A 14,912-nucleotide genomic window follows, 5' to 3' on the forward strand; every position below is an offset into this window, starting at 1 on the left:
TGGCCTGGGGCAATCAGGAGGAATTTGGCCTTCTCTTCACCTCCCACCTTACTAGCACCTGCAAAAAATAAAGAGAGCAAGAAAGAAAACGAAGGAATGATGGAAAGAACCAATTGAAAGTGAGGTGTCTGTGGAGGCAAACAACAGCTCTGCCTCTCACCTACTGGATACCTTCTCCACTGCTCACACCTTGCTTCCCACTCCATGTCTTCTGCTTTGTTGTCTCAGCACGACCCTCCTTCTTTGGGCTGCACTTTGACAGGGAACTGCAGGCAGCTGAGCCACTCTGGCCAGCGGGATGGGGCAGCCTGTACCTCTCACCTTCCTCGTGCTGGCCATGCCTGCAAGGTCTGGGCCCCTCGTTTGCACCAGCTGAGCTGATTGACCTCACTGACCTTTAGAAAATTACCCGCTTTGCTGCATTACCAAGTTGACTCAGGTGCCTGGAGTGGCCACAGACCACCAGAGCAAGGACAAGGCAAATTGGGTAGCTGAGTGCAGTGGAGAAGAGGGAAGGAGAAGTGGGACTTCTTTACTTCAGAGCAAGGAGCTGCCTAACTGGCTCATCCTCCTTTCAAACTTCACTCTCAACATCCTGGTTGTTACCCAGAACGTAATGCCTTCAGTACCCCGCAAAATGGTCCATGACTTGAAGGAGCGCTCATGAGCAAGTCAAGCCAAAAGCCATCACTTATCACAGTAGTCTGGCAAAATCACCGCTGCTGAGGGACGTACAGTAGCAACGCGTGTTCAGATAGGATTATGGTGATTAACGTCTCCAACAGCTCCCAGCATTTCCCTGGCAGCCAGTTATGTGAATCCCATCCTGCTCCTAAGGAATGGAAAAAGGAACCATTCATGTTTTTTCATGCTCCCTAATGTCCAACGCTGGCTAACTGGTTTTTTTGGGGTTTTTTTTGTTTGCCTAATGAAGCTAAGGCTAAATATACAGAGTTTGTTTTCAGTAGCTGGGCTCTCTCTGGTACAGATCTGTTTACGAAGGCCTGAACAGATAAGTGTCAGGCCAGAAATCAAACAGCAAAGGCTACCATTGGAAAGAACCCAGCAGCTCACTGACACCCAGGTTATTATCAGTGATGGGCCAACACGTTTGGCTGCCGTAACATCAGCAAAGGACTCAGAAAAGCAGGCAGCAAACATCACCAAGGAGTCCTGAGACTGAATCCAAAATGTTATAAATCTGTGCGGTGTTCCCTGGCTCTCACTGGAAAAGCAAAACTTGCTTTGCATCTGATTGACAACGAAAAACTAGAAAACAAGTTCTGGGATGTTATGTTCTTTGCGGAGCATGCCAAGTGACCAAGACCACAGTCACCGGGGCACTGGTGTCCTTCCTGTAGCACCAATGTGGTGCTCTGTACAGGTTCAAAGGCAAAGCCCATCTTGGTGATCCAAAGAGAATTGTGTGAGCTGCGGGAAGAAAATATGGGGTAGAGACCAAGAGTAACTCAGAGCTTGGGGCAGGAACTAACGTGCAGTCGTGAGTCAGGCACGCTGTACCGGGAGAGATATCGGTGTGGCAGTGGAGGTTACCTGGAAGACAATGTGCTGATGCTATCTTGGTATCTTCAGAGCTGCCCTTACCCCTCTGAATGGATCGGTTCTGTGCTGCATCATGCAGCCTGTCCCTGCCCTGTCATCTCTGGGGTCCTTCTGTGGAGGCAGAACCAAGCGTGGGGTGAAGGCTACAAGGCTCTTCTGCTACAGCATCGTGGAAGTTGAGGCAGATCCCACCTCCTCCTCCCACCAGCTGGGATTCCTCCTCCAGATACCGTGGGAGCAGACAGGTTCTGCTAGCCCCAGGGGCTGCTGGGGGTGGGGGGAACAGAGTTTATGAGCAAAGGGGTATGACACAACTCCCAGCATTTGGGAACCGAATGACATTATGATGTTTTTCTATTTTCCTTTTGGCATAGATATTATAGCAGGTGACATGATGTGACTTGTTCCCAGCTTACAAAGCTCATCATCACAGTGGAGCAACATCAGATATGGAGCTTAGACCCGGATGCCGGTGGGAAAATGGGATTTCCACTGCACAACCTCCACCCGCTGCCGTAGAATTCCCATTCCCCCCCTTCCCAAGAACAACAATGGTTGGGGACCAGGGCGCGCAGGTCTTTATTCCTACCCTGCAACCCCGCGTTTTGGCGGTGTTGAGCCTCCGGGTCGCCCCCCTCCTCCTCCCCTCGGGGCTCCCTTCGGGGAGCCCCGAGGGGAGGAGGAGGGGGGCGACCCGAAGGCCCAACACCGCCCGCGCTGCCCCTTGTTACCGCTAGGGGCCAGTGGCGCAATGGATAACGCGTCTGACTACGGATCAGAAGATTGTAGGTTCGACTCCTGCCTGGCTCGCTGGTTTCACTTTTACCACTCCCTCTCGACTTGCGTTTTCCCTGAGATTGCCATCCTAACCGGGCACGGATGGAGGGAAAACCAGGAAAAAAAACCCCAAACAGTTGGAAAGCTGGAGGTGTGGATTTTCTCATTAAGGGATTCTTTTAATTAAGTTAATACCCACATATCCCGCTCAGCATCCTTGGGAGATTTCAACTGGGTCGACTCCATCTCCAAAGAGATTTCTTTAAAAAAAAAAAAAAATCTTGCTTATTACATGGATCTTTCCCAACCTTCACAACCGCACTGGGAACTTCTAGCACCCAAGTCTATTTCCAGCATCTTCCACTGTCACGGTCTGGCGCGGCTGACTGTCACTGCTCCTGCTGCTGAAACGGGGCAGGTTTGGCTGCTCTGGAGAATGTCCTGGGGAGCTAAAAATTATGTATAAGTGCCCAGGATATCAGTCGAGAGAGCTGCTGTTAGCTGAGTGAGAACTGGGTAGATCTGATGACCCTGAAATCCCACTTAACTTAAGCCAGGTGAAGAGTAGGTACAAATAGAAGTGTATGCTTACAATACTCGTAATAGACACACTGACAAGAGTACCTAAGTCCCACCTATGTGATCAGCAGGACATCTTGTCTGTGCAAATGCCAAATATCTCAAACTGCATCCATCAGCCAGCACCTTGTCATGTGGGAACATTTTCACCATCTCTCCTTTGAAATCCTCTGGGCACTCTGAAAATTGTTATCCTCATCCTCTTAACTCCCCTGAGGTTGATTCTATTTCCCCTTTGTCCAGGAGAAAAGGCAACTTTTGCTTCAAATGCAAACAAACCTTTTCTTACGATGCGGGAGCTGAAAATTTTCTTGGAGCAGGTGTCCCCGCTGTACCCGTCAGGCCATCGAACAACCCCTGATCCATCTGTTTGCCTGCCCACCTCGCTCTGGTGACCCAGAGTATCAGAGTGAAGTGTCTTATGAACCGGGTTTTTGTAATGTCTGGCATCTTTTGTTATTCGGTGATACAAATCATTGAATAGGATACATGCACACAGCTCGTTATTGGCCCTTGCTGGAGACCAGATACAGAAATAATTAAGCACTTGCAGGTGACCGGTCACTAATAATTTGCTCCTAAATGAAGTATTTAGCAAGCTATGCTATCATCCAAGCACTGACTAGGCTGTTATTGTAGTAAAAAGCATTTAGTAAATTTAAATACATGAGCATGTCCTAGAAGAGTGGGAAGCTGAGCCAAGCAGTTACGTTAATGTAACGGGGCCGTAGCTCAAGAGGCAGAATAGTTGCTTAGCATATAGTAAGTCCTGAGACTGATGCCTAAATTTTCGGAGTTTTTTGTCTTTCCTGGCTTTCATTCTGTTGTACCTTTATCTTTTTTTTTTTTTTTCTTTTTTATCTGCTCTCCTTCTCACTTACAGGTGAGTTACACAGAAATGCATGCACATTGATACTTTCTGGGTGGGTGGGAGAGAAAAAATGTCTTGGAGATGGAGGAGGAAAAGAGACGGTGCCTTCTCCAGACGAACAGAATAGAACAGAATAGACTATTCCAGTTGGAAGGGACCTACAACAATCATCTAGTCCAACTGCCTGACCACTTCAGGGCTGACCAAAAGTTAAAACGCATTGTCAAGGACATTGTCCACATGCCTCTTAAACACTGACAGGCTTGGGGCATCAACCATCTCCTATCCTATCCCATCCTAATAATATTCTCCAAGAAAAAAAATCAATCTTGTGGCCCTGGATGGAGCCTGTGCCCTGTCCCATACCGAGCAGTGGCAAAGGGATGTGCTTGAGGACTGTGGATTCAGATTTGACTGCTAGTGTGTGGAAACATGTAGGTTAATGGACACCTAAGGAAATGGATGCCTCCCCTCAGTTTTTGCTCTCCAGGGTGCCCCTGCTCCCTGCCAGGCAGACTTTTCACACCTGGATTTCTCCTGAGATAGTTTCCAAGAGGGATGAAGTGCAGCACGCTGGAAGAGAGAGGAGAAAAGGCTGTCGGGGGGAGGAGTGTGTGTCTCCCTATACACACACAAAAACATACTAATGAACAGAGAGGTAGATGGGGCCAGGGACATAATGCATAAAGCATGTAACTACAGAGCTGAAGCTTGCAAGTCTGACTCCTGATGAGCTTCATAAATCTGTTTCCCTGCTGATAATCTTGCTCATACTATATTCCCACAGATAGTGGGTCTTCCTTGCTCTCGTGTCTGAAATCTGCCCCAGAAGAATATTCACACAGAGAAGAGTCATTCTGGGTTCTTTTGAAAGAGAAAACTTCCATTCGTCCCCCTATTACGCAGACAGACGTGGCCACTTGCAGACACGTTTACTCTCTCCAGGCCAGGAGTCATTGCCAAGCGTGTTTTTCTGCACGTCGCGTAGCACCTGTAATGAAAAAGACTTGAAGGAAAAAGAAAAGAAGATAAATCAGGGGAAAAAAAGCACAGTATGAGTGCTGGCCCTGTTACTTACAGTATCTTAAGCAAGCCCATGTTCATCTGTGTTAAATCCCTTATGTGTAAAGGACCCCCATGCCCTCTCCCACTGCTCCACCTTCTCCCAGATCATCCCGTGAACCCCTTTATGGCACAACCAATGGCCAGGACTAAACATCATGTCTGTCACCTCAAGCCAAGAGATTGTGGAGCACTTTTATCTACTCCCATCACTCAGGATGCTCGGAGCCCTCATCTGTAAGGATTATCTGGCCTCATATAAAGCATAATCAGTAAGGATTATTTGGCACAACATGCAACATGAGGAGAGTCTGCCCAGAGCTGAACTGGCACCCCAAGGATCACCCTGGAAAAGAAGATCTAATAAAACTAGATAAGATTGAGCTATAAATGCCTACTTTTTTATTTCATATAGGGTAATGCCAAATATATCTTATTATTATAAGATACTATTACTATTATATATAATTAAATTGTTCATTAATAATTCTAATTTTTATTATTTTTAACAATCACATTATTACAGAAAACAAGAAAGCACTTCCAAAAGCATCACTGCAACGTGGATTTCAATGTTTACTGCAGGGCTGTCACCCCTTTGCAGTACTTTTTCTTTAAAAAAAAAAAAAAAAAAAGAAGAGATGCAAATTGCTTATCCATTACATGTGTCTGAAACGGCCCCAGGAGCCTCTGGGGTGTGGTCGACGCTCCCATTCTCTCCGGTCTGCCCGGGAGAGAGGCGGAGGGGCGGGAGCGTCCATCACCGAAAAAGCCGCAAAAAAATCAAATTCCCGCAAGAGAGGGGGCAGGGGGGGAGAAAAAGGAACGTCTCCTTCGAGCCGGAATCGAACCAGCGACCTAAGGATTCCCGCGGGGCGGCGCCTCTACAGTCCTCCGCTCTACCAGCTGAGCTATCGAAGGGACCTGCCGGCCGCCGCCCAGCGGCCGCCCAAGGTGCCGCCCCCAACCCCGTGCGGAGTTGTGAGCATGTGCCTTGAGAGGGCGGTGCGGGGGGGGGGGGGGTGAGCAGCGCATGCGCGGAGGGGGCCTGCCGCGGGAGACGGGTTTGCTGAGCCGGCGACGGTTCGGGCGCTTGCCGCGTGCGGGGCCAGTGGCGCAATGGATAACGCGTCTGACTACGGATCAGAAGATTGTAGGTTCGACTCCTGCCTGGCTCGGGTGTATTTTGGTGCCTTGGTTCGCCTCGCCACGCTGCGTTTTCGCTCGCCCGTGGAGAGAAAAACCAAACGGGCCTGACCTCTCTCCCTCCCCGGCGGGCATCCTGGGGTGGGCACCATAACCCCATCATGCTTACATAGAAGCTTGCAGAGCAAGTAAGATGTGCCACTTTTCTCCTTTTTAAATAGGCATCTCCCAAGTTGTACGTTTCCCAGAAAGTGTTCCAGACATGACTCCCAATGACTCCCACACTAGTGTGAGCAACAAGCAGAAAAACGAGGGTCTCAAGGGCTTTGTGTGACATGGTGAGGTGCCCTTCCCTCGTGCCACCTCTCACCTGTCGGCACACCCTTGTATCGTGACTGCCACCAGCGCCGTTCACAGGCATAGCAAAATAAAGGATGGCGATTCCAAACTAACGAGCTACCTCAGTTATTTATTCATAACAACACAAACCACTTTTTACAATAAACTTGCGCCAAATCCACAGATTGCGACTGCTCCGAAGCTGCGGAGTATTCTCAGGTCTAATCACTGGGGATGCCTTCCTCGCCTCTCCGGGTTGCAAGCTGTTCTTTACCCACTGCATAGTTTTTATGTACATCAAAACCGAGTTTTTGCAAAATCACATACTTTTCGTTCAACTGTACAAGGATGCTCTCGCACTTCGCAAGACTAATGGATAATCACTGGGAAAATAATAGTCTTCATCACGGCGGTGTTGCTTCCTGCCTTCCATGATGTCATTTGTAAGACTAACCGTACTGTATCAGGCCAACAAGCATGCTACTCCTCTTTAGTGCGCAAAGAATTTTTCCCCACATCATTTATTGGTACGTTAATTGGGTTAATTTGTTGGCACCTTTAATACATTTGACGCAGACACATACATAGATGGGTTGAAAAGTTTACGCCTAGATTGTGTTTCACTTCGGGAGACACAATAATTCGATGATGTGCCAGGTGTATAAATGGTGCTAAATGATGATCTCAGATGAAAAGTCATTCCCTGTGTGTGTGACAGCAACGATGACGACTGAAAAACAAATGCGAGCCAGGCAGGAGTCGAACCTACAATCTTCTGATCCGTAGTCAGACGCGTTATCCATTGCGCCACTGGCCCCGCACGAGGGCACTCCTTCCTCGCTCTCCTCTATAGGCCAACACACGCCCCGCCCCCTCCCCGCCCCGCTGCTCTAGGCGCTGCCCAGGGCCCCCCCGCACCGCCGGCAGGGGGCGCGCCCGGCAGACCCTGCCCCGCCGCGCGGCGAGCTCCAGCCAGGGCTAACGCCCATCGTAGAGCTGCGCGGCCCCGCGCATGCGCAGAGCAGCGCCTACGGCAGCCGTACCGGGTTCTTGAGATGCGGCGGTGGGGTGACGTGTAGCTCCCTTCGATAGCTCAGCTGGTAGAGCGGAGGACTGTAGAGGCGCCGCCCCACGGGAATCCTTAGGTCGCTGGTTCGATTCCGGCTCGAAGGAGAAGCTGAGTATTTTTTCTTCCCTCCCAGGCAAAGTGCTTTTAAACAGCTCCTCCTTAACCAGTTGCAGACACGGTTGTTTTTCTCTAGGAGATCCAGCTGCGCTGCAAACCGAGCCTCTCTGCTGGGATTCCCTGACTTTCAGCAGGAGCTATTGCTGCGGGAGCAGAGGACGAGGCGCCTGCTGCGTGACTGCCAACACCTCGTCAACTTTTGAAGGGAAACAAGATGTATGTTGTTCCGACTCCAGCTCACCACAAACCCTCACAGAGCACGTTAGTGCAGGAGGATACCTGTTGAGATCCCTTCCTCTCATCACGGTTAAGGATGTAGAAATTCTGAGGGGCTTTTCTCTAAACCTCCTCTCCCCCAAACATCTAGACGTTATTTTTGGACTAAGGAAGTATCTATACATTTACATGCTGGCACTGCATTGCCTTCCCAGCCCTGGGACGGGTGACACTGGCATGAAGGACTGAGTCCTCTTGTATGAGACTCTGCACCCGTTCACGGCTCTCAAAGGGAAAGGACGTGCTGGACGCGATGATGTAGCTGACTGTAGTTCATGGAGGGAAGGCAGGCGATGTCTGTCATCTGTGGTCTTTCGCCCTGCTTTGAAACAGCACAATGAACCTTTCTTTTCTGACAGAAAATCACAGCACAGAAAAAGAAATCGGTAATTTTAACTGTGCTCAGTTTTGCATGCTTCATCATTTTTCTTTAATGATTTTCTTCTAAAAAGAGGCAGAAATATCATTCTTTTTGACTGAAATCGCACCCATACCTTGGGTATTCATTCTGAGGGAAGGTAAGTAATGAAATTAAATGGCGTGCAATTATGTTTGATGTTTTTTGCATTAAGCAGAGTGGTTTATCACACAAACTTCTTGTGGGGAGAAAAGCGCACAAACTACCTAAATAACTGGTTATGTTGATGATAGGCCTAAATCTTCTACCATGCCTCTTCCTATTTGGTATTTCAAGTGACTCTGGGTATGAGTTAATACATAACCACACAAAAGGGCACAGCTCTTTGAGAATACATCCAGACAAAACAGTTGCCCCTTGTCTATTTTTTTCAAATGCTCGGGCTTTTGTGCTCACTGGATACCATCCTAGTGAGACGCATTCCTGGCTTGTGGCAGGCCCGGATTACCCGGCACACTGCGCCGGCTCTTGGACAGATGCAAAACCCCTGAGTGAGGTGCTGGCCCCAGGGAAGCTCACAGGACATCTGCCCTTGTCCTCAGCAGCATCACGGTTTCACTCTCTACGCACACCCTTTGCTGGGGGAAATCGTTCCATGTTGCCAGTAAAACTCCTGTTATATCACTTCATCACACTGCTTTTTTTTTTCTTTTTTTTTTTTTTTTTAATGCAGACAAGCATTCTGCATTGTATAAAGGATTTACAACATGCGGCTGTAGCTCTGGCTGCTTTGCATAGGTAGTGTCATCTGCTGCAATCCAAGACCAAGTTCCTCTTTGGGGAAACCCTGAGTTGCCATTTGCCACTTGTCAGGGTGCAAAGCCATAATTTTGGACAGCTGTCTCAACAGTTTCTTTAGCTGTTACCAGAATGAAGTTGTTGATAGTGTGGGAAAGTAAAGGGAGTGCTACAATTCATATGTACAGCCTTTATTAGTCAGAGTGGTTAGTCAGAGTGGTTGGTTGACAGCAAAGGTAGATTTTAATGTATAGTACTTTACAAATAAATAAATGCAGCAAAACAGAACAAAAATGTGAGGATTTGTACATTTTAAGAGCATTAATGAATGTGCAACTGAACTTTACACAGAAACAGATCATGTGAGCATACCTATGTTAATGTAAGGAACTTTTCTGAAAAGCTAACAAATGAGTAAGATTGCATTGAAGAGCTAAGTCCTGAAATCCTTATTCATCCTTTCTCCATATGTCCTCAGAATTGCTGATCCTGACAGCAGTGAGAGAGGCAAATGCCCTGGTACTCTGAAAACTAAGTTTTGTCTTTGAAAGTAAACCATGGGTTCAGACACTCAGATTTTTAAGCCGCAAGTCCTGGAGAACCCACTCAGAAGCTTGGTCATTGGTTTGTTCTGAGGTTTTTGGCTAACTGAGATAATATGTTGTGGCTCTTCTGTACAGATCCTCATGGCTGTAAAAGGGCTTTGCAAACATGCAGCAGCTTGTCCATCTTTGCATCACACTGCAAGATCGAGTCATAAATCTTTCCCAAGAAAAATCTCCCTAGATTCGCTTTAGAAAGAGTAAGAACTACATGACTTGCGGTACATCTCAAGCCCACGGAGATCGTTTCCTTGATTTCAGTAAACTTTTGCGCTGGCCAAAGAGTGGGGTCCTGAGGGACATCGAAGGTGGTGCACGTGAAAAAATTCTCCATTTGCTTTTGATAATCTAGGATTTACCTTTCCCTCCCTGGCTGTTGAAATCAAGGGTGCAATTCTCAGTGACTTCCATGGGAGCAGAAGGAGGGATTTCACACAGGAAAGGATTCATAGAATCATAGAATCATAGAACGGTTTGAGTTGGAAGGGACCCTAAAGATCACCTGCCATGGGCAGGGACACCCTCCACTAGACCAGGTTGCCCAAAGCCCCATCTAACCTGGCTTTGAACACGCCCAGGGAGCGGGCATCTACAGCTTCTTTGGGCAACCTGTTCCAGTGACTCACCACCCTCAACAGTGAAGAATTTCTTCCTCACATCTAATCTAAATCTACCCTCCTTCAGCTTAAACCCATTCCCCCTTGCCCTGTCACTACTTGCCCTTGTAAACAGTCCCTCTCCAGCTTTCCTGTAGGCCCCTTCAGGCACTGGAAGGCTGCTCTAAGGTCTCCCCGGAGCCTTCTCTTCTCCAGGCTGAACAATCCCAACTCTCTCAGCCTGTCCTCACAGGAGAGGTGCTCCAGCCCTCTGATCAGCTTCGTGGCCCTCCCCTGGACTCAGGATTGTACATATAACATGTAGCTTTACACTAGACATTTCTCCTGAGGCTTTTTCCAACTCTCTGCTGGAAACTACGTAGTCACTACACTTTCACACCGAATTTCTCTCCCAGGCAGTGAAACTTAGGAAATCACTTCACCTGCAGATTTATTACATACTATGTGCTCTCCCTACTCCTTCGTTTGGTGATAACATCTTACATCAGAGCAAACACTGTGCAAAGGGGAATAGTGAAGAAAGCCAAAAGATGCACGTGAGTGGGGTGAGTGGGTGCTGGCGTACCCCAGCACGTACCCAGTGGCTGCACCCTGCCCGTCTCGCAGCACCAGCACCCCAATGCATGTGCTGTCTGATCCAGCCACTTGGCTACTGCTGGGAACGTGCTTTCTGGGGTCATGTCTCCTCAGCAGCAGGATGGTGTCACAAACCCCTCCTCCCCTGGACCAGCAGGATGGATGGCCACATCCCTCCAGCACTGCTGGGCAGGCAGGACGGCAGTCTGGATTTACCCACATATGAGTGGCCTCCAAAACTATTTGCAACATGCAACTGAGGACAAAGAGGAGCTCACGGGTAGGAGAGGAGCAAGTGCCAGTGCACAGCCCCAGCTGTGCCAGGACTTCCCCTCTTCTCCGGAGCAGAAAAACAGGGGTGTTTCTGAGGGTAATGGGAGCATTAGCTGGCCCCAGTGCCTGCACCTGGAGAACAGATATATAACCTGAACTGGAATTAATGGCTTTTAAAATGTCCATGTGCTATGGGGACTTTAAAGAAATGTTAATAGTACTATTTCTTGACTTTGGAGTTACAGCTAGTGGGATGAAACACACTCTTTTCCCATATATTAAGCTGCCACTGAATGACATTTGATGTGAAAGGTGAGAATAGAAGGAAGACAATAATGTTTCACAACCACAGAATCCAATTTTAAGGAAGGAAATAACACTTTTGACTAGCTATATATTCACTGGTCTATATAATTCAGTGGTACATTATGTCCCCCTTTGGACCACAGCACTGTGATTAGAGGAGAAAAAATAGCAAATGCACAGAACTGACAATGATTGATGTAACATGATCAATAAAGAGAAATTCAGCTGTCTAAGGCTTAAACTACTATGTCAAACCAGTGAAATGCTAAGTTTAAGATCTCAGAGGTATTTCTTTAGCTCTTACAAATTAGAGGCCTAATTTCTTTGTGCTTACTGTAGCCACACCACACCTATCTCCACTGATTTGTGCAGTGGTACACCTGAACGTACATCTCATCCCTACCTCTTTACTCAAAAGCACGCTGTGTGCTCTTAAAGCCCTTGTGCCTGGGGCAGAGGGGAGGACCCAGGCTCACCCCGATGAGCTGGGCGATGAGGAGGACGGTCTCTCCTCTGCTGCTTGCCTGCCTTGCCAAGTCCTTGCTGCTCCCGCAGCCCGGTGCCAGCACTGGCATGATGGCTCCCAGCCCAGTGCCAGCGGGACAGCAGGGCTGACAGCCAGGGGCACGGTGCAGTAAGCAAACCAGTAGAAAGCTGCTGGCTGGGGACCAATTTCCAGCACGTTGCAGCTGCAGATGGAGAAGCCAGGGCAGCCCGGCACAGGCAGCAGGCCCGTCCATGGAATGGGGGAGCTTTACCCACAGTGCTGTCACCAGCTACGGGGAGAGGAGAGAGGCTCTGGGGCAGTGCAGGGCCAGCCTCCCCCTCCACGAGGTGTTTGCCCACCATCTCCCGGGTTTGCAGCTTGTGCAGAGGAGGACACAGAGCCTACGTGTGCTTAGGTGCTGGATGGGGCTCCTGGATTTGGAGTGACCTGTATTGTAACCACCAGCAGAACGATCCCTGAGCACCTCGTCCCGGCTCAGGTTTATAATTGCCGGGGCTGGGCCTCAGCAAGCTGTTAGCTGCTTTCTAAAGAGCGTTTTTTTCCGAGCAGGACAGCCGTGTCTGCCTTGCCACTGACATTCCCTCTGAGATCTGCTAAAGAGCATTTCCAGGGCTCCCTCACAAAACTGCTGCATGTGAGGAGCATTCCCAGGATAGGGAGAGATGGAGCCGGTGTGTCTGAAAGGGGACTCAGGACTGTGTCTGCGAGGTGAAACCTCAGCTGAAGGCAGGAAGGAGAGCAACTATACCATACAGAGTATTATTAGAGGGAAAGACTGCCGAGCCTGGCAGTTTGAAGCTGTGAGACACCAGCATGCTGGTCTGTAGAGCTCTATACTGACCATAAGTATCTCTGTGCAGGGTGTAGATATCAACCTACTGGAAGTGGGCTAGAGGGAGATTCTGCTTTGATAGGAAATTACTCTCAGGTTACTCTTCATTAGCTTAAAGACAACTACCAATATAGGCTGCAGAACTTATCATATGTTTTTTCTGTCTGTGACACTCAGTGGGAAGCACCAACGGGTCATGTTTGCTTGCCTTAGGAGTCTGTGCGATAGCTCCGGTGGCTGTCCCCTATTAGCTGTGTCTTCTCGCTTGCGTTAGTCGGCTGAAGCACGATAGGAGTTTCTCCATCTAAATTGGGGAGGAAGACAAAAAAATACTTTAAGAATCCTTCGCTTGCTACCAAAGTCAGACTTCTTGTTAGCATCACAATGTTTCATCTGCTGTTGTGGCTATGGCTTAACCTTGGCTTCACAGGCAGCTGTGTGCATACTGAAGAGGCCCAAAATGCCCACACTGAGTCTACAAATGCTCTTACTCCTCGTCCATGTGTAATGGCAGATTTCTGGGTGACTATTGCTGTTGTTATTAAACTGGACATTAGCTGTACCCGGTGCTTTGCAGAGATTGCAAGATAAGGGTCCCTGCCTGTTCCAATTGCAAAGTGTTTGTTCCTGCATATGTCTGAATATAATGAGCGCCATTGTGAGTCAGCAAGCACTAACCTTGACAGTGTTTGCGAGAATGGGCCAGAAATGAGTCTTGAAGAAGGCAAAGAAGTTAACAGTAAAGAAAGAAGAGACTTAAAAGGAAAAAAAGTGTGTGAGCAGTAATATACTTGAGGGAAGAAATCATATATATCCTGAAAGCCAGCTAGTTAAATAAAAATGTTAAATTGCATTTTGAAGTCTTATGTAATATATTTACAATAGGATTTTGAGAATTACTGTTTTAATGAGTTTGGAACTGCCAGAACCTCATACTATCACTATATAAATCCTTACTTTGTACTTTCTCATTCCATGCAGTTATGTGTTTGGTTTCCCAATATATCTGTAAAAAATATATTTGTTGTAGAGTGGAGGGAAGTGAAGTCCTTACAGAGTTCCCTGATGGCTTTTGTGTTCCCTCTGATAATGAACAAGGTTTGGCTGCCCTTCTCCCGGGCCTCTTTCCAATGCACTGTTTTGCGGGGGAGGAGAAGGGGACTCAAGCCTCAGAGATTGACTTTTAAAGGTTCAGCCATCTCAGTGAAGTGCTTTCATATGAAAAAATTTGGACTATCTGCATCTTGATACTAGCACAGCCTTCACAGTAATTGAATACAAATGATGACTATTTTTTTTTTTCCAAATGACCGAATGTTCAGAAAAAAATTAATCTGACATTTCCTCCTGTTTACATGACAGTTGATGGGATGAATCATGGGCAAGAGATGTAATGTACAGGAGTAACTTAACCCAGAGCAGGAATCTAATTGCATGCCATACGGCTTCCCCTCAGTGGGGGTAGAACAACTTTGACTCTGTCAAGGTGAAAGGCAAGAATGATTAAATGCCAAGCAGCTTCTCTGTATGGGCAATTCTGTATTTAGACACAAGGTCAAAGACAGACGTATTTCGTAACTTCTAAAAGTATATGAGTAATTAATGCTTAGAGCTCAGCTCGGGCGCAGATTAGTTCGGCAGTTTCAATCCATTTTTAAGTTGCCATGTATTTTCTAGATTTCTGAGCAACACTCCCTCCCACCCTCTGCTGCCTCCAAGTTGCTCATTTTATGGAAGATCGTTGATGGAGGGCAGAGACTAGCAGTTAATTTTGCCGTGATGCCCAGATGTGCAACAAGAGAAAAGGACCCACTGCAAATCTATCGCATTGCTTCCAGTTCTGAGCTGACACCTTCCCCAAGTATTTTGCTGCCTGCACCCTTCTAAGATTTGTGATGGTTTTTTATCAGAGCAGGGACCCATGGTATAATAAACTGTACAAATATAGCCTGCTAATGGAGAGCTGCAGAATGGAGGGGCGGCAGAATTCACAGTTTAAACTGTTTTCTATAGATAGCTCTTGCTCACTGTTCGCCTACATTGGTATCATATGGAGTGCGGAGGAGACAATGAAGTGCTAAAAACTTATTGCTTCTGAGTTGGGAAAGTATTCTGTTATTCAGGTTCTTTTTTTTTTTCTTTTTTCTTTTTTACTCCCAGATCTCATTTTCTGTAAAATGGAAGTTGGTCTAGAAATGCCTTGCTTTGTTCTTACGATGATAACCAACCAGAAGAGGAGAACA

The 14,912-nt window shown here is 47.6% G+C and overlaps 1 protein-coding gene and 5 non-coding genes across 8 annotated transcripts in view; 3 read left to right on the forward strand and 3 right to left on the reverse strand.

Moving 5' to 3' along the window:
* The first annotated feature begins 2,300 nt into the window (after window positions 1–2,300).
* Window positions 2,301–2,373, forward strand: TRNAR-ACG (transfer RNA arginine (anticodon ACG)). The gene has a single exon. It is a non-coding gene; the product is annotated as a tRNA-Arg (tRNA).
* A 3,309-nt stretch (window positions 2,374–5,682) lies between these two features.
* On the reverse strand, window positions 5,683–5,773 carry TRNAY-GUA (transfer RNA tyrosine (anticodon GUA)). The gene is given in 2 exon segments: window positions 5,683–5,718; window positions 5,737–5,773. It is a non-coding gene; the product is annotated as a tRNA-Tyr (tRNA).
* Window positions 5,774–5,957: 184 nt separating this feature from the next.
* Window positions 5,958–6,030, forward strand: TRNAR-ACG (transfer RNA arginine (anticodon ACG)). The gene has a single exon. It is a non-coding gene; the product is annotated as a tRNA-Arg (tRNA).
* A 1,051-nt stretch (window positions 6,031–7,081) lies between these two features.
* Window positions 7,082–7,154, reverse strand: TRNAR-ACG (transfer RNA arginine (anticodon ACG)). Its single transcript has one exon. It is a non-coding gene; the product is annotated as a tRNA-Arg (tRNA).
* A 265-nt stretch (window positions 7,155–7,419) lies between these two features.
* Window positions 7,420–7,510, forward strand: TRNAY-GUA (transfer RNA tyrosine (anticodon GUA)). Its single transcript is given in 2 exon segments — window positions 7,420–7,456; window positions 7,475–7,510. It is a non-coding gene; the product is annotated as a tRNA-Tyr (tRNA).
* Window positions 7,511–9,138: 1,628 nt separating this feature from the next.
* DNAJC5B (DnaJ heat shock protein family (Hsp40) member C5 beta) overlaps window positions 9,139–14,912 on the reverse strand; it is a 63,938-nt gene continuing 58,164 nt past the window's right edge. For 2 of the 3 annotated variants that reach the window (XM_075743975.1, XM_075743977.1), the window contains exon 5: window positions 12,464–12,973. In XM_075743975.1, coding sequence (XP_075600090.1) covers window positions 12,879–12,973 — 95 coding nt within the window. In that variant the 3' untranslated portion in view covers window positions 12,464–12,878. Of the gene's footprint in view, window positions 12,974–14,912 lie in introns of all 3 variants that reach the window. The other variant, XM_075743976.1, reaches the window with a different exon arrangement.

This window comes from Balearica regulorum, chromosome 2, assembly GCF_011004875.1.
Source record: "Balearica regulorum gibbericeps isolate bBalReg1 chromosome 2, bBalReg1.pri, whole genome shotgun sequence".
NCBI lineage: Eukaryota > Metazoa > Chordata > Aves > Gruiformes > Gruidae > Balearica > Balearica regulorum.